General features: G+C 46.9%; 1 protein-coding gene across 1 annotated transcript in view; it reads left to right on the top strand.

Moving 5' to 3' along the window:
* The window catches only part of BCL11A (B-cell CLL/lymphoma 11A), a 119706-nt gene that overhangs the window by 68132 nt on the left and 32205 nt on the right, over positions 1–19369 (top strand). The window contains 1 exon segment of the mRNA XM_006778573.2: positions 15703–15804. Within this exon segment, the coding sequence (XP_006778636.2) occupies positions 15703–15804 (102 nt within the window).

Raw genomic sequence — 19369 nt, forward strand, 5'->3', positions numbered from 1 at the left:
AACTCCCCGCGAGGCGGCCATGGTGACTGCATTTTCTGACACTGTCAGAGTTTGGACAACGCTGCCAGCTCCTAGAAGGGCAGCCCAACAACTGTCACAGGCAAAGCATCAAAAGCACGAGCTGTCGATAGTGACCTGCATTTGCAGAATATCTGAGGGCCTTCTAATTACCGGAGGAGCTCTAAATTAGAGGAAAGCTGTTTGACAAGCCCCCTCGCACGTGGTAAGTGTCACGGCGCAGATAATCATTACATCTAACAAGCTTCTGATTTTTAACAGAAGCTATGAAAGGACTCACCTGTAATGGTTCAGATTCTATGGGGGGGGCAGGGAAGCCCCCCCCCCCCCAAAAAAAAACAAGAAAGAAATGAAGAAGAACAATAAGAAATAGTGGGAGAGTGAAAGGATAGCCTCATCCTAGCGCTTCCGGCAAATGCTGAGACCCCCATCTCTGATTTCTTGCTTTGCTGCTGGTCAGTTTCCTTACTGTAATCTGTGTCTGCTAATACGCCAGCTCGTTCATTTGATGATTCCCGGAGACAAGCATCCTCCATGAGTTATTTCTGACCATAGAGCGTTCCACAGGGCCCGAGTTGTTGAAAGCAGCTCCCCACACTGTAACAACTTGAATCTTGCCATCAAAACACATGATAGAGACCATCGATTTGGGCTCTACCTCAGAAGGAGAAACAGGCTGGGGGCGGAAGCAGATAGAAGCCGTTTCCCGGGACCTGCCTGAGATTGCTTGGGTTTCGTTGGAGCCCAGGCCACCCGACCATGTTCAGGGCTCTCTGCGCAGGGAGGGCTGGGGAATTTGAGTCCTGGTCTGAGGCATTGATTTAAACCAGTTTTCAAAGGCCTGAGCAGAGCTGATGACCTGTGCGTCTTCCTTTCTGTGTGCCCCCCACCCCCCAACATTTCTCCAGCAGGGGTGCATATTGGAGGGGAAAGGGCTGTAAACTTGATGGTTGCCCAGCATCGTTGGGACCGTGCACATCAGGAGCCACGCTTCTCTGGCCCGTGTTGATCCTCCCCCAACTACCCACCCTACCCGTGCAATTATTCATGGGAAGTGAGATAATATAAATCACGCCGCCTGATTCTTCTCGAGCAGCTCACAAAGTAATCACAGGCTGAAGTGCAGGTCTTCTTGCAGTGCCTTTATCAGTAAATCAGATTTTGAGCATTTATCAGCAAAAGTTAGATTTAAGCATCGTTCCTGTAACGTTTGAAAGGAAGATTTGTTTCGGCGGGGACTCTGCCAATCAGCGATCTTCCTGCTTGACTCTGCTATCAATTATTGCTGCAATTATTTGTCTAGCTGGACATTTAAAATGTCATCAGAAAGAGATGATTACATATTCTAGAAAGCAAGGCACTGTGTAATCAGATGAACTGAACCCAGTTGAGTGTAGTGGGGTACCAACTTGTCCTTCCAAGGAGAATTCTTGTGCTACCCCCAAAGCAGCAGCCTTCTGCCCGGTTTTCAGGATGCCGACCTTAACCTTGGGACGCAGCGTGCAGCGGGGTCGGTGATGCTCAGTTATGGGAAACTTTCCAAGTCTGAAAATGGAATTGCTCCTCAGATGCACGAGAAGTGCATTTTGGTTATCTCATTCAATTCATCTGCAAATCTATAAATAAGAAGTCCCTCTATTTTTCTTATTTCCTGTGGATTTAAATGCCAAATCCCGAGTTGTTGCAAAGTTGTCACATGCCCCCTTTCCCACTCTCCGTGCCTGGTGCCCAGGATCTAAGCAGTGGCGGTAGAAATTACAACTGTTTGGAAGCCAAGAAACAGCTCCATTTCTCACTTTCCTCCAATTCCGGATATTCTCGGCCCCACTCCATCTCTCCGCCTGCTCCCCACACACCTCCTCCACTGCACACCCTCCTTCTGTCCACGATCAGGAAACAAATACAGCTCCACTTTTTTTTTTCCTATGGAGGAAAGAAACCACAACCTGAATAAACAACACAGAAATGCCAAACAAACTAAACTCCAGGTAGAACAGTCCCCAGTGTTCTAAACGTATAGAAATCCCCCCAGCACCAGTCTGTTCCCACCCTGATGAGCAGGGATGTTTGAGTTGAAAGTGCAGCCAAGCCCTCAGCTGGAAAACATTAGTCCATTTGCATTCTTTTGACACCAAGGTTAGAAGGACACTAGAGGTTTAGGAGACAGTCTCTCGATCTAGATCAGCAGTTCTCAACCTGTGGGTCGCGACCCCTGTGGGGGTCGAACGACCCTTTCACAGGGGTCGCCTAAGACCATCGGAAAACACATATATAATTACATATTGTTTTTGTGATGAATCACTATGCTTTAATTATGCTCAATTTGTAACCAGGAAAATACATCCTGCATATCAGATATTTACATTACGATTCATAACAGTAGCAAAATTACAGTTGTGAAGTAGCAACGAAGATAATTTTATGGTTGGGGGTCACCACAACATGAGGCACTGTATTAAAGGGTTGTGGCATTAGGAAGGTTGAGAACCACTGCTCTAGATGGATTTCATGAGTTCGGGAATTTTCTGTGGCGCTGGCTGTCGGGCCAGGCTTTTCCCAATTCACTTCCTACCATAACAGAAAAGTGCGTTGGGAGTCTGTTAGGAAACTAATCTTACCTGTGGGGAAAAAACACACCAAACAAACCAGCACCTTTTAAAATGCTAGAGCCTCGAAGTGTGTGTGCTGGGAGAGAGAAAGGTGTACGGGGGTGGAACATAAAAAAAAAGAAAAAAGAAAAAAAGACTTAAAAAATCACAGCCCGTTAGCTTGGAGAAGAAACTGTCTTAGCCGCAGTCACTCTTGGCCAGGAGCAGGCTGGGGCACCCCTGTCACCTTCGTCCCCTCTCCTCCAACAGCTGTGCTCAGGGACCCTTGTCTTGCCTGGGTCTCCCGCCAGGCCCTGCAGCTGTGGCCTGGGTGGCTTCGGTTCCAGGCTGGGGTGGCCCGGGTCAGCTGACCACACTGCCCTGTTGGGGAGCAGAAATTGCTTTGACCTTGACAGCAGGTTGTCGGCTTGTGGTGGGTGAGGTGTAGTGTGTTAAAACCACAGAGCAGAGGTGCGAAGGGCCCTGGGGAGACAGAGAGGAGGCCCTGGGTTCTGGCTGCTGTTGCTTTTCCCGGGATCCCTCTCCCATTTTTGTTTTCAGGGTGCATGTGTCTCTCTCTTCACTCCCTCGAGTGGAGTGGTCTCCTAAGCCCATGTGGTTTCACATCCCTGGGCACTTGCCAGCCACTGGGCTGGGGAGCCCCGGCCTCGCAGAACACACCAGGGCTCTGCATTCCTTCTCCTCGGGGCCCCCGCTGGCTGTGCCAGGATCTGGTGCAGCTCGGGTGATGAGGTGTGGGTGGCTCAGGTGTTCTGCGTCTGAGGCAGGAAGGCAGGTGAGATCAGCCAGCCAGCTTTTACTGACCCTTCCATGGACAGCTTCCGAGCCTCATTTTAAAGCCTTCGTAGTGTAGCAAAACTATGGGTTATGAACAGGATTATCATAAGGGAAGGACTTCATGCTATTCTTTCTCTTGGGGCACAAAAATAGGGGTGCCGTAGGGGGTAAGAAGAGAGGAAAGTGTGTGTGTGGTAGGGTTTACTAAAAAAAAAAATTTGAGAGAGGAGAGGAAAGGGACCCGGACTAGGTAGGTAATTGGGACCAATTCATCCGAAGACGTGAGGAAATTTGACATCTAGTAATTACACAGCATTTGGGAAGTGAATTGTTAACCCGATTGTCCATAACAACCATTGAGTAAATATACAGTAACAGAGTGCCAAAATTGTACAGTGAACCGATGGGCCGGCAGCCACCTTCAAGGGGCTGTAATCATGCCTTGGGTCCAGGCTGACCCGGAGACTCCTTGGTGAGTGAATCATCTCCTGAAGAGCCCTCACGGCTTCAGGAAGGGAAGGTTCCCCTGGCCACAGCCGGCTCCCTGGCCGCTCCTTCTGGCCAGCCGGGTCATTTAGAACAAACAGCCTCCCACAGGAAGGAGAGTCCGCCCAGCAGCCTCGATTTCTCAGTATATACTGATGGCTTTTCTTTGCCTAGAGGGGTGCTGGGCGATGAGAAGTAGACAGGACAATCTTGGTTCTCAGAAGGCATGGACTTGCGCTGGGGGCCAGTGCTGGTGGGATACATGATGATACCGGGAGCCCTGGACCCAAACGTAGTGGAGAGCAGGGGACAGAGAGCGGCGTATCCTGGCTGTCCTGTCCATTGTCTAGCCAGGGGCCTTTGTGCCCCTGCCCCCCTGAGCTTCAGTGCCCCGTAATATCCGTGGGGCCTCCTCCCAGGGAAGTCCACAGCCCGCTCCTCACTGGAGGAGCCGCCCTCGTGTCAGCCAAGAGCCGCAGGCCATAAATGCAAAGTATGGTTTAACAAAAGCAGCTTTTGAGTAAGAAAGCCGAGTGGAGTTGTCCCAACCTGTCAACTTCAGATTTCTTTCCTCCTCTCCATAAATCAAAAGACGGTTGGTGGAAGGGAGGGACAGAAGCGTTTCATTTTCTGATTTTGTAAGAAAATAAAATAAAATCAAAAGAACCTGTCCCACGCTGATACCTTACATGCCAGGTTGCAGCCTGAGGCAAATTTTTGTGGCCATGTAATAAGCCTCTTTAAAATGGTGACAGACCCTTGACTCTTTGCCTTGAGTTAGGCTGATAAAAGACATTTTATTGCATTAGAGCCGGGGCAGGCGTACAGGACGGTTCTTGCCTGGTCGGCCTCTTTGAAACGGTGTCAGTCCTGCTGTCCACACTCCCCACTGCCTGACAGGGTTTGAGCGCGAAGGCGGCGGAGATCTGTGGGCTGGTGACAGACGGGGCTTTCTACCCAGCAGTCGAAAGTTGAGGTTCTGGAAGCAAAAAGATTTCAGCCCGAGGGGCTTGTTAGGAGAGTGGAGTGTCTCCTGTTCCTGGTAGACGTAAGAGATCTTGATTGAAGAATCTCATTGAATCTTAGGGGTATTCAAAATGAAAAATGATCCTGGGGTCTCCTCTGTAGTGTGGGGTTCCTTCACCGCCCCCCCCCCCAATGCCTGTGGAGAAGGAAAAGAGGTATTGTGTACCCATTGCACAGAGGACAGAGGGGCCAGGCCTCCATGAGCTGAGCTCCCAGGGGACCTGTCCAGTGTGCAGACAGGAGCTGAGATGGTGCGCTCTTGGTTTGAGATTGCGGGGGGAGGGTGTCTGATAGCTTTGGGTGTCACCCCCATTGAATCAACAGAATTAGTAAACCCGAGAGCAGCCAGCAGCACCCATTCTGTGGCTGGATTGGGGCCTCTCGAGTGATTACGGATTATACATGTGGGCATTTCTTTTTTATTCAGGAAATTCTTTCCAGGTTGGTAAGTGGTATAAATGAAGGATTTGAAATTGGGTAAAAAGCCAGGAAAATAACTATGAAGCCAAGAAAATAGGCCTTGAATAAATAGGCTATGTCTGCCTTGCCTTTGTTCTGTGGGACTGTGTCTGAGAGGTTAGGGCTGAGGCCCGAGCAGGGCTGCTGTGTGTCGGTGTGTGTGTGTGTGTGTGTGTGATGCATAAGGAATAAAAAAATGCATATAATGCAAAGGGCAGAAGCAGGAGCGTGTGGGCGGGCAGAGGCCTGTTTTCTGAAAGAAGGACTTGCTACCTTGGGACAAGGCCTGGCCTCCCAGCACCAGAACCCTCCGCGATTCAATCTCACCTCAGGCGAGAGGGCAGCCTAGTTTTGTTCCTGAAGAAAAGTCAGAGCCTGACCTGCTAGACCATTTTTTTTAAAAGTGTGTAGAGCTTTGAAGCCTTAAATTAGTTCTCATAATTTCTGAGCAGCTCTGTGTTAGCCATAGGACATAATAGGTTCTCATTCTGGAAAATGTCTAGTTCTAGTTCTGAGAATCTCTTGGCCAAGCTGGTCCGTCACAGAACGCGTTAGGCCGGTAGAGTGTGCCTTCCCAATTCCCCAAACACACACACACACACACACACACACATACACACACCACGTTATAGTCCAGCGATGGCGAACCTATGACACGCGTGTCAGAGGTGACACGCGAACTCATTTTTTTGGTGGATTTTTCTTTGTTAAATGGCATTTAAATATATAAAATAATTTTCAAAAATATAAGTCTTTGTTTTACTATGGTTGCAAATATCAAAAAATTTCTATATGTGACACGGCACCAGAGTTAAGTTAGGGTTTTTCAAAATGCTGACATGCCGAGCTCAAAAGGTTCGCCATCACTGTTATAGTCCCAGGAAGGCAAGTGTCTGTAAGACTAGTGCCTGGGCAGCACAGTTTGCCCTGACCCACCTCCAGGGGGACCTGAGATGAGTGGTGATGAGGGGCAAAGCAGGTGGGCAGGACTCTCTGAGTGCCCGCCCCGCCCTCAGGACCCCTGTAGGACAACCCTGAGATCTTCCGTTTTCCTGGCTGGGGAGGTGAGGGTAACACCTGACCTTACCCCAGAGAATGGCTGTGGGGCCAGATGTGAAGGAAAGGCTCCTGGAAGCAGATGAAGCCTCCACAGACGCCGGGGCAGACTTCCTTAAGAAGGGCCAGACGTGGAGGCCTGACACAGCCTTCCTGGGGCTGCCCGCTCTTCTGGGCCTTTTTCCATGGAAGGGTTTGCTCAGGCCATTCCTGGGAGAAAAGAGCAGAAAACTCTCGCTTGTAGGGTGGCAGCACTCCTGGGCCTGCTCCCATCTTCCAACCATGCCTGCCCCTCCTGGTCCCTCTAGCAGCACCCGTATCCCCACCCAGCCCATGTCCTCCTCCAGCAAGAACACCCGAAAACATCAAGGGTCTTTGTGTATGCGCTAAGCTTGGCTTCCTGGAGCTTATTGTGGCATTTTCTCGAGACTGATGACAATGGTGATAGAGAGGCATACATTACATTTGCTGTGAGTTGACACCGATAACAAGGCTCGGGGTGGCCTCTTCAGAGGAATTTGGGAGTTGCACGTTCTGTTGGCTTTGATAGACAAGTCCCTCACTGCCCTGGCTGGTGTTATCAGAACTAAACGTTTGCTAAGCAAATGGTCAGTCTCACGGGATCCGTCTTGACAGCCCAAACGCAAAAGGCATCTAATAACACTTAAGTCAGAAGCCCGTGTGGGTTTCCAAGCTTCCCAGGTGCCTGGGACTATGACTTTCCACCCTTCCCTTCATTTCTCAGGTCGGGTAGAGAGGTGTGAGTGGAGTCTTTGAACATCTGTGTGAGGCTGGACAGTTGGGGTGAGAAAATGCACCCAGGGCAGCTTCTTTCATCCCTCACCTCCTCTTCTAACCACAAAGGGGTTGCAGGTGAGCCCCACCTTAAGAAAGCCCAGCACATACAAATCTCACCAATGGAAACTGATCAATTAGAGGGTGATTTTTCACATTACAGAAAGATTGTTAACTTTTCAAAAGGTTTCGCCACAGGGTTTCTTTAAATGGTGAGCTCCCCCACTGAATTTAAAGTGTTTGTTTACAGATCATTAACTACTTGACAGAGAGGTTGGGGAGGGGGTGGAGGAGGAAGCTCTTCAAAGGTAAGATCTTAGAAGCCCTGCCAATTTTCGATGAGCCTGGAAGGGTGATGAAACGTCTCTGAAATTATGTCGGTGAGCAAATGGGATTCACTTTACAGAAACCCATCCTACCCATGGCTTTCCAGGAACCCTTTGCGTCGGTCGAGGGCAGGGACCACAGAACGCTGGGGCCTTGCCTCCCGGGTGTGAGGTGGCCGGGTGAGAACCCTGGCTTTTTCTAGAGTCCTGCTTGTGCCCTCGTGAGCAGTGGGTGTGAGGCTCTGGCATGCGGCCGAGCTTCACCACTGGCCTTCTGGCACATACAGCGGAGACCTTTTCCCTTGACATTTAGCCTGAGTTTGTGGGAACTTTCTTCCTGGTTCTCTCTGACTTTCAGCCTCTTTGGCCCAGGACCCACTTAGGTTTCCTCTTTGACGCTGAGACAGGTGAGCTTTGCAAGACTGTGCCCCAGAGGTTTACACTAAATCTAAGAATGAACCTGGGGCAGAACCCAGTGCACACAGGTCTGTAGATTCCTCCTGGTCCCCCTGCAAGGCACAAAGGATACAAGCTCATCCAGGCCGGCTTCTGGCAAGGCCCGTAGTAGGTCCCTTAACCGCGTCCAACTCTCCCGCCCTAAATCTTCTCTCAAGGAGACTGCAGCTGGTGTGGGGAACAGGAAGGAGAAGTCATACACATCAGCCGGTCTTCTCTTTTTAAAGATGAGAAAGCTTAGAGCCAGAAAGGGGAAGAGACTTACTCAAGGTCACGTACAGCTGGTGAGTGGCGGAGTTGGGCCCGAAGAACCTAGATTTTTGACTTGGTTCCAACAGTCTCTCCGAGGAATGAGTCCCTCACATCCTAAAGGAAGAAAATAATCTGAAGAGAGGGTCTGTGGGGCTCACAGAGGAATGCACCGGGCAAGGGCGTCTTTAGAAGGTAGTTTCCAAATCCCCCAAATAACCTGAAAACTACCTCAGGAAGAGGCAAGCCTGTACACACACACAGACACAAACACACACACACGCATGCACACCTCACCATACACAAATACAATCCTCAAATAAGGACTCAGCAGGAGTCAGGTGGCCCCACTGCCTGTGGAGAAGAGGAGAGAGAAGGAAGAGGGAGATTTTGGAGGGACGGTCACATTGATGATTGAAGAGACAAAGCAGTATACGAAAATCCCCACATTTCTTGTACAGTCATTTGTTGAAAATACAAGCCCATCTTAAACCGGCAATGATACATCTGAAATAGATTATTTAAGCTGGGGAGGCGGGATTGCAAAGAATGTGGCTATCAACACTTGTTGGTCTGACTTGGGGGCTAGAACACAGTGGAGTCTGCCTTGGGAGACCACCCACCATTCATCAGGGGAAGGAAGTCAAGGCAGGGAAACAAAGGAGGGCAGATGAACTTGCACCGAGCTTCACAGGCCTGTGTCCCTAAGAAAACGCGGTGTTTGGACACAGGACTTTGGGAAAGCTGAAGACTCCACAGAAGTCCTCGGAGGGCCATTTAGGTGACCATATATCCTCTGTTGTCAACCGAATGAATCAATGCGCCACAGTTTGATTTAAATGTCACTCTACCCCCTGGGCCCCACTTGCTTTGCACACACTTTGGGCTCAGCTTCTCTCTGGGCATCCATACCTGTGTTTTCTTTTGTCTAGAAAGTCCTTCCTCTTGGCTCTCCAGGCCTGGCTCCTAAGTTACTTCTTCCCTAACTCCACTGTCCTCTCTTCCAAACGGAGGCCATTTTTCTTCCTTTGAATTTCCTTAGCAGTTTATCTGTGTGTCTCCGATGACACACTGCCTGCACTGGAATAGAACCAGTTCTGTCCTGGCCTTCTCTTCTCTACTATAGATGAAGGCCCCTGGAGTCCGGGTCTGACTTTTCTTTGTGCTAACCAGAGGCTAGCCTACTTTTTGGGCTTTTTAGGCATTTGGTAAATAGTTGTTGAATGTCTGTATGAAAGAATGAATGAATGAATGAATGAAATGTGTCTTGGGTACATACGCTTTGCTTAGTGAAGCACACAGTTAAACTAAGCCAAAAAAAAAAAAAACTGTCCTAAGACAATTTGTCTTTTTAATGCAGCTGCCCTTCCAGTCTCCTCAATAAGTTCCATCATTCTAAGGCAAAAGCGTAATGTGTAATAAAAATTTATCTAATTCACTATCAAGCGAAAATACTTTGGGCCCAGAGCCAAAGAATATTATTGGAGTGAACTTTTTTCAACACCCTAAATTTAACCAGCTGGAATTCTTTTTTTAAGAACCATCCTATTCAACCTTTTGAAATGAAGGATTTGCCTTTTAGTGGGAAATCTGCATTTCAACACAAAGATGGAACACATTGTCTCTGGCTTAGTTATTCTTCAGAAAAGCAAGCTCTTTTTTTTGGGAATTATATGCTTTGCTTATGTTAAAGACACAGATTGCAGAAAATTTTGTTTAGGCCTGACAGATTGGTGGCGTGCATTTTTTGCATTTTTACAGATAAAGGGGCATGAAAGATGTCATCTCTCCAGCTCCCCCCTCATAGAGTGAATACATGGGGTAAGAACTCTTCCAAGGTGAAGTTAGTTACGTGCTGTTTAGATAATCAGGGCTCTGAGGATAGAATTGGTCAAAAAAGAAAATGAGTCTTTAAATGAGTGATTGATGATAGTTCAAGTCGATAATGAAATATCAAGGAATGTAAGAAACGTGACCAAGTTTCAGCAAAGAAAACTGTCGTGTGGTGTACCTAGAACTCTCCCTTGCTTTCATTTGTACACGATATACTTTTTTAAAGAGCATCACAATTTGGCAAACCCTTAGCTGGTCAAAAAGCAGTGATGGGAAAAAGCTCATGGAAATGTTCATTTCTAGAACAAAAGGGAAAGTGATTTAGACAATATTGGAAGGTTAATTAAGAAGTCCATTAGCAGTGGTAAAGCTGGCACATTTCAGTGTAGATCGACATGACTCAAGGTATAGGCATAGCTCACGTTCGCTCTACAAGACTCTGAGAAGTCACAGAATCTGAGAGAGGGGAGCTGATATCTATCGTATCTGTTATTGTAAACAGAACTCGAAGGACGTTCCGTGGATTTGCCTCTAGCTCAGACTAGCTGCACTGCTGTTATTTTTGTGACTTGGATCCAGTAATATTGAACAAACTGGAATTGGTTTTTTCAGGGAACTTTACAAACTTCCTGGATGCATTTTTAAGTGTAGTCTACAAGTTGGCTGCTGGTTGGGTGGGGAGGAGACTTGAGATTCTTGGAGCTGGAAGGGGCCGTAAGGGTCCTTTATTTTGGCCTGTCACCAATATAGAGATCTCTCCCTATCATGGTGGGTTGTCATCCTTTCTCTTCTTGAATACCCAATGTGGTAAGTAGGTCACAGTTTCAGAAGGTGGCCATTCCTTTTGGGGACAGCTTGACTTCTTTTGTGCCCTGTCTCATTGGAAAAACAGGGATGTTATCTAAAAATATATGTTTAAGAAAAAAAAATATATGCATACATATGCATTTTTAAAAAGAATAGTTTATTGATTTTTCTTTTTAGAGAGAGAGAGAGGAAGGGAGAAGAGAGAAACATCAATGTGAGAGTGCAACATTGATGGGCTTCCTCCTGCACACTCCCTACTGGGGACCAAACCCTCAACCCAGGCATGTGCCCTGACCGGAAATCAAACCAGCAGCCTCTTGGTGCACAGGACAATGCCAAACAACTGAGCCACACTGGTCAGGGTCACACATATACATTTTAATGAACAGCAAACATCTATAGTCCTAGAGAGGCCTGGGGTTTTAATTCCTGATAGAAGTTGGGCACCCAGGGCAGTCACTGTGTATTGGAAATGATGCTCTGTGCGTAGCGGTTTGGGCACATTTATAGATCAGCAGTATCCCTTGTCAATTAGTAGACAATAATGTGGATGTACTACACACCTACATTAGTGTCAGAAAGAAATAGTATGTCTTTAGTAAAGAGATCTTTGAGATGTTCTCGATGAAACTGAAAACTTGATTTAGTGACCTTAAGTTCCAGGAACATCCAACCGGGCTTACAGTGCATCAAAAGTTGGTACTTACTGTGTATAGAAATGTAGAAGGACCAAGGTGTCACATTAAATCAAAATCTTTGCCAATTTGTTGCATATTTTTAATGAAACCTGAAAAATAAGGTTCTTTTTTTTTTTTTTAAATTCAGACATAAGGAAACATTGCAGCGTAACAATGCATAAGGCATATCTGAGGCCCCAAGTGGAGGTGGTGGGTCTGGAGAGACCTTTATGGAAGAGAACAGGTTAAAACACCTTTTACCAGAGGAATCGAGGCACTTAAAAGGTTGATTCAGAAAAGGGCCATGTGTCACCTTTGAGTGTCCAGAAAGGAAAGCAGGAGTCCAGTTCTAGCTCCAGCCATACAGTGTGCCACAGCTGCATCCCCAACATGTCAGCCAGCTTTTATGGGGGCAGTGAGGACACCACCTGCCTGACATGAGCTGGTTTGGATGTTGTCTTACGCAAAGAGTGTTCCTACTTGCTGGAGAGGCAGGGCCTGTTTCCTGTCCTGGTCAGTGAGGGAGAGGAGAGCCTTGGATTCCACATGAAGAGAGCCTTAGGGATCTTCCAGGCTCGCTCTTCTTCCGACTATCCCAGTCCTAAATGAGGAGGTTCCCAGCTAGAAGGGAGGACAGCCTCACAGACTAGGGATCTCTGCCAGGGGAACATCAGCGCTTCCAGCCTCCGTGCCTCCCCTACCTGAAGGTGGCACTTGTTAAACTGGATTGTGCAGCTGAAAACCTGGAGGGCTTGTTGCATGCAGATGGCTGCCCCCTGACCCTGCACCCCGTTTCTGATTGGGTAGGTTTGAGTGGGGCCTGAGGATGCGCATTTCCAACAAATTCCAGGCTAGGCTGATACCGGGCCTGGGCTTTCGCTGTGAGAACCTCTGCCCTAAGAGCACCACCAAGGACATAAAGAGAGCACAGCTGCACCACCCACTTCCCAGCCAGTCACCGGAGCCCATCTCTCCCCTGGGAGAATGAAAGTGCAGGTGGGAGAAGAGGCCTTCGACCAGGGGTGGTCTGGGAAGGCAGAGCTGCGCGTGGAGTCTGATGCGTAGAAGCATTAAAATATATGTTCTAATGTGAGACTTTGCTCTGCCTAAACTGTGATGAAACAATGGAAAGCATCATAGCAAGACGTTGAACCCTAGGGAAGCTATTAACAGTTTAGCATTTGCAGTCCCTGTGGGAATGTCGCTTCTACTTACAAGGAGAGCGCTGCGGGCGTGTCCAGCGGGAGCGGTGCAGCCAGCTGGGGTCCACACCGCCTTTGCTTCCACACTTTTCCTGGAGGAAGAGAAGCTCCAGGATGAGCCTGTCTTATAAGGACAATGTCGATGGCTTGCCAGGCGGTAGGAATGGTTTGTTCCTCTTCAGCTGGCGAATTCTGCAGGGGAACAGAGGCAGAGGGTGAAAACAGTGGGGCAAGCCAAGAGTCGCAGGAAGCAGATCAGGTGCTATTTTCCAATTTTGAAACCAAGTCAGTTCACTTGGACCTTTTGAAAGCCCCACTTGACACCTCTGGGCTGGACTCTCCCCCAAGAGGTTAAAGGAGTTTGTTTCTCCTATTGGGTCAGGAGAAGGAGAGTCCTCCTCACGGCACTTCTTGGTCAGTGAAGACCAGGGCAAGACCGGCGGAGGGGAGGCGGTGATGGATATCCCAGGAGAGAGCACTGGACGTGGGGTCGGAAGGCTAATTCTGATCCTCACTTTGTGTGTCTAACCATCAATCTAGCTGCGGGCCAGTCATTTAATTTCTTAAGGCTTTAGTTTCCCCATCTGTAAAATGAAGGCATAGAGTCCCTGGCAGGGTCGCTCAGTGGTTGGAGCATCGTCCCATGCACGAAAAGTTTGCAGGTTTGATTCCTGGTCAGGCTGTGTATGGGAGGCAACCCATTGATGCTTCTCTCTCGCATTCATGTTTCTCTCTCTCTACTGGAGGCAACTGATCAATGTTTCTCTTTCACATTGATCTCTCTCTCTCTCTCTCCCTTGCTCTCCTCTATAAAACAATAAAGAAATATATCATTGGGTGAGGATTTTTTTTAAAAAGCATAGATTTGATGAACTCTTAGTTTTTTTACAACTCAAAAAAGCAAAAACTGATGGGGGTTGGGGAAGGGGACATATGTAATACTTTCAACAATAAAGATTAAAAAACACACACACACAAAACAAGAACAAAAACCCAAACCAAACCATGGTACCAGAAACTCAGCACTCCCCTGGATGAGCCCTCATGGTGCCACATGGCCTGGTGCTATGGAGAACTGTGCCAGGCTGCTTCCCTGAAGCTCAGCGTACTCATGGCCACCAGGTTTGTGGACAGGTTTGCCAACCAGAGACACATGCAGGTGGCCAGGCCTGGATCCGGTTAACAGTTGTCCCATTTCTTGCTGGAGGCCATTTGAGGCACCCAGGGGTCTCTTCCCAGAGTGAGCGGCAGGGAATTTGAAATTAGACTCTGCCTGTCTAATTTCCTTACAAGGTCCAAGTACCTGGTTCCATTTTTATACCAAGTGCAACAATGAATTCTCAGATTTCTCGTCGAAAAACACGATGACTAAATCTGTAGGTAATTCTACCCCCTACTCTCAATTCATTTAACATAAGTGGTCAGATGAAGACATACTTCTTTTCCGAGTCCAGGCTTCCTACGTTAGCTGGTCCATTCTGTGGTGTTTACTTTGTCTGGGGTCAGAGAGGAGGACGTGCCTCTATGGCTGGTTTTGGGCTGGGTGGAGGCTCCCCAGCAGCCTCCCTTTGCGGTCCTGGTAGCAACAGATTTGTGCTGTTCGGGGAAGAGCTTCCATGAGCCCCATGCCATTGTTACCCACCGGGTCCTCATGAAAGGAAACCTTGTGCCGACTGCCCTGGCTGTTCTTGGTAATATGATCTATGTAGGGAGAACAGGATGTATTTTACACTGGAGACCTGCTGTCCTAGAGTATAACAACACTTTTAAGTGCTCTTAATATTAAGCTAATGGAAAACATACTCTGTTTACTCACCATCAAAGTCTGTTTTTCTTCTCTCTTGCCTCCCCCAATCATCACACACTGCAAACCTCTAGAACACATTGAGCATCTCCTGCTCCATTTGTCCTCCACCCTGCCTCAAGGTTGACCTCTGCATGCTTGGTTAGCTCAAGGTGGCCTTGGAAAAGCTAGGAACTTCCCACATAAACCATATAATCCCCAGGTTGCACAAACCAAATATTTCCTTTCTCACAAAAGTTTCACTGCTAGAAATGCTTGATTTACTGCTAGATTTATGTTTATTAGTGTGAGAAGTCATTTTTTCCTCGCCAGAGCGCGACCAAGTGCAGTGGAATGGAGAAGGTGGGTCGCTTTTTCTGGGTGCCACTACATTGGAATGTTGGTTCTCTCCCCGTCGTTTAATGGGAGGGTTCCTTATGCTCATGGTGAGAACTCACCAAAGTTATTTTAATCCCCAAAGTCTGATCTTAATTCTCCACTATCTTGTGTCGGTATGGGGTTCTCCACTGATTGAAGTTCTGGAGTGTGGCTCAACTAAGTCCTGAAGTGCCTAAGGTTTCCCTGTCAGCCAAGGTGCTGTCCTAAACACAGCATGGGACGAGGGGCATCGGGACAGGGAAGGCAGGGTGGGACTCTGTCTGAGAAGGAATGATTCACAAACCCACTCATTTCCTATCAGCATATTGTTTTTTTCCTTGGGCTTGTCTGTAAAGTAAATGTACGCACGTAAACCAGCCTTGCAGATAAATCCCCTATTTTACCAGCCTACCCACACATTACCAATTTCCCCTTGCTATTTATATACATCTTATTACAAAACAATCATCAAGCAATAACCAACAAATAAATAAATGAAAGAACCACCCCCAATACAAAAAGAAAAAGAAAAAAGAACGAAGAACCTCAAAAACCTCTTTCCTTTTGTCAAAAAGACCAAAATTAAACCAAACTGTGGGAAATAACTTTTCGCTGTTTTTGGATACAGGTATTGGTCCTGCTAACTATCTGCCAGGCTGTTGCAATGATGTTCATCTATTTTATTGGGGTGGGAATGTGATATTCTGTGGTTTTCGATGCACGTTGTTCAGAGCTTCCGTGTTTGATTCTGGGTTTCTTTCACAGATAAACTTCTGCACTGGAGGGGCCTCTCCTCCCCTCGTTCTGCACACGGAGCTCTAATCCCCACGCCCGGGATGAGTGCAGAATATGGCCCGCAGGGTATTTGTAAGTTGAGCATTATTTCTTCTACAAATGTCCATGTGTGTAGAGATGAGAGTTTCTGGAAATTACCCTTACGTTTTAAGCACTGAAAGGAGTTACTTCCAAAATAGATTGGCATCCGCACATGTATTATTCCATTACTCACTTGGCACCCAGTCCCCCTCTCACTCCACTCAGTTGTTCCCTCCCCTTTTTTCTTTCCTTCCGTACTGAGGGCACGGAGCTGACAGCAAGCGCGTCCCTGTGGGCCTCCTCCCCAGGGTCCTGTCTGGCTCCATGGCTGGTGACTGCAAACAGTCTGTGTGGTCAGAGCCCATTTTATTGCTGGATATTCGCTCCCATGGCCTCATTTAAGATTGAATTACTCCATGGCATACATTTTTAGCAGAGGCCGGAACCAAAGGGAGTCAGTTTAGAGTTACTCCAGAGTTATTCTCATGCATGTTACATATGCATTTACATGTGTATTTAAACATGGTGTATTTTTATATATACGTGGTGCATTATATATGTGCATACATATGTAATTTCTACTTGTTTTTTTTTCCTAGTTTTAGTGAAAAATGCACAGCATTGTTGCCAAAATTCAAAGATACCCACCACCACTACCATCACCACCACCACCATCATCACCATCACCATAGCCACCACCATCATCACCATCACCATCACCACCATCACCACCACAACCACCAACCACTACTTGTTCAAGCCAAATTTTATAGCGGAGAACTTCCTATGAAATTTAGATTTGTATGTTCATAAAAATGTTTTTTTGAAAGATACTGTTTTAGAAAGTAATACAGTTTGCTTCTCTGTGTAGGAATAAATGGTTTGAATCATGCATGGCTAAAAAGTTGGGGAGCGGGGAGGGGAGGGAAGGCTGATTCTACCCGAGATACACAAAAAAGCAGGTTCAAAATAAAAAGAAGTTTGATATCTAACTTCTATTTAAGGAAAGTATTTTCATTTTGAAAGTAAATGAAAAATAGCCTGCTGTGGAAAGAAAAAAAAAAAGTGTCATGGAAGAGAATACTGGAAGAGAAAGAAGCAGGAGTAGAAGCTGTACAGGGGGCTGGTTTTCAGATGGGAGGTAAACTAGACCTGTGAATGGTGTCTGCAGGGCATGGCATGCACCCTGGGACCAAATTCAAAGCCAGTTGTTTATTTTTGTTAACTCCTAGGTAATCCTAGGTAACAAAGAGAGCCTGGTTAGGTCACAGATTGCAGAGCTTAGGGGGTTGGACTCATGGTTTCGAGTCCTTACATGCTGACTGGGTGCTGGGTGGGGAGATCTCTCCTTGTTTGGCTGTGGGTGCTTGGGGCCCCACACTTGGCTGTGGGAACAGAGCCACCTTGGAGGGAAGGGGAAGGAAGGGAAATGGGGCAGCAGAGCGGAGGGTGGGGCTGAGTAGCCAAGGGCTGTCGGCCTTGGAATCTGTTTAGCTCTCTCTCTTCCACTTGATCCTCCCAAGGGCAGGGAGTCTGATTTGAGGGGTGGGAAACTAAGAGCCTGATATGGAAGAACCCCCGTCTTCCTTGCTTGCTGCAAAGGGAGGGTGCCTAGGTTGCTGGTGCTCATGCTGGCAGGACCAGTTTAGGAGTGACCAGAACAAGGTATGTGGAAGTGGGTGGTGGGGTTCCAGAAAGCTCTAGCACCAAGCTGACCCCCACCCCACTCAGCTGCCCGAGCCAGGCTTTCAGAGCAATAGGCACTTGTGGCCTCTCTGCTGGTAGGCACAGTCACAGTCCTTAAAACAGCCCCCTCCAGCTTTCCTCTATCCTGGCCCCCACCTTGGCCTGGGGTAAGACCTGGATTCTGGATTCTAGATTCCGACTTTCCCCTGGATTCCCTTCTGGGTGTTTGATGTGGTTAGTCATCATACTAGGTAGCCAGTCAAGCCTGGTAGTAATGAAGACTCACATTCACGTTCATTCACGTTGGACCTGATAGTTTACAGAGGGCTTTTATATCCATCTGTCATTTGAGCCTCACAATTCTTTAAGGTGCTATTTTTATGTTCATTTTACAGATAGGAAACCCCAGGCTGTCCCAGAGCCAGGAGCTAGTGTACAGTAGAGCCAGGGGCCAGCTCTCTTGTTCTTCTAAATCCTGAGGCTTTGATCATGTGACTTTTTAATTACCTGACAAACTAGAAATGGGGTCATTCCTTCCCATACAATAAAAAGAAATAAAATAAAAGTCAGTAGGTGAGCTCATAGCTCATTTTAACTGTTTTGATGCCCTGAGTTCCTGTGCGTGGGGCCAGGTCTCAGTTTATTGCTCTAAATCAAAACAATCCCCAGGATTGCCCAATGAGGCTCTCAAATTGAGAAGTTGATTTTCATCAGAGTAAATGAAGAATATTATTACATTTTACAAGTCAATAAATCAATGTAGCCCTAATTTTGCCACGCAGGAAATCAATTCTGGTCTTTCTAAACCATCAAAGATGTTATGAACAAAGTAATTTCACAAATTATGGCAAGTAACACATTTATTGATGACTGCAGTTTAGGAATTTAGAATCTGTGAGCACTGTAATATAATATGGTGCACGGGCATGAGCTGAGTGAAATACAGATTATGTGGGGAAGCCGTAATGCATCATTTGCTATTAGTGGACTGGTAATAATTACCAGTTTCAAAGCAGCTCTTTTCATGTAATCTTTAGTCTCAATCGTAACAGCCCTTCTCATTGACATTATGATTACACTAGCTGCCCTCGTGATCTAGAATATCTAGTTGATGGGAATACTAAAATGCAGTAGTGAAAACTGTATGTTGTATGCTCATTAGAAGATAAAATGCCATTTTTCTCTGACCTGATGTATGGGAGAGAGGGGAAGGTAACAGCACAGTGTTAACATGATCACAACGCTGGCTCTGAAAACAAAATTTTAGGAAGCTCAGGGCAGCAAAACAAAATGGGCTTTTCTCAGTGAAGCCTTTTTGATAGGATACAGAGGGGGGCTTCTTGAAGTAGTGCTATACAGATCTCGGCGTTTTTCAGTGGCCACATTCATGGCGCAGGGGTCCAAGTGCTGGGTTTCCATAGAATAGTATAAGGTAAAATGTGGTTTTAAGGCATTTGGAGTGATGAAAGTGTTAAGAACTTGCTTCAGCTGACAAATCCTCTATTTTACTTACCCAATTCAGATTGTCAGGCTAAATGTATGAGAAAGCCACAGAGGGTCACCGTAGTTGGAACCAGATCGTTTTGGTTTTTTTTTTCCTATCTGTTTAGGACCCAAGTAAAAAAAAAAATTATGAAAATACTCTCAATGATGCTTTTTATTTCCCTTTGAAGAGAGGAGGCAAACAAAAATAGGCAGATAATGTGATACTAATGTCAGCATTTTCTTTCAAAATCTTTCTGCCTTTTTTCTCCCTCCACATTAGGCAAATGTTTAAAACCTAATTTTGGTATCTTATCATCTAATCTTGTTAAAGAGATTTACCCAGGAGTGGGATATATTGAGTGAGATTATAAATGCATTGTAAAGTAAATTGCAAGGTCAGGGCAGGGAGTCCATTATTCAGACAAGCGCCTGTGCGCAGGCTGGC

The sequence above is a fragment of the Myotis davidii genome, unplaced genomic scaffold (assembly GCF_000327345.1).
Source record: "Myotis davidii unplaced genomic scaffold, ASM32734v1 scaffold6, whole genome shotgun sequence".
Lineage (NCBI taxonomy): Eukaryota > Metazoa > Chordata > Mammalia > Chiroptera > Vespertilionidae > Myotis > Myotis davidii.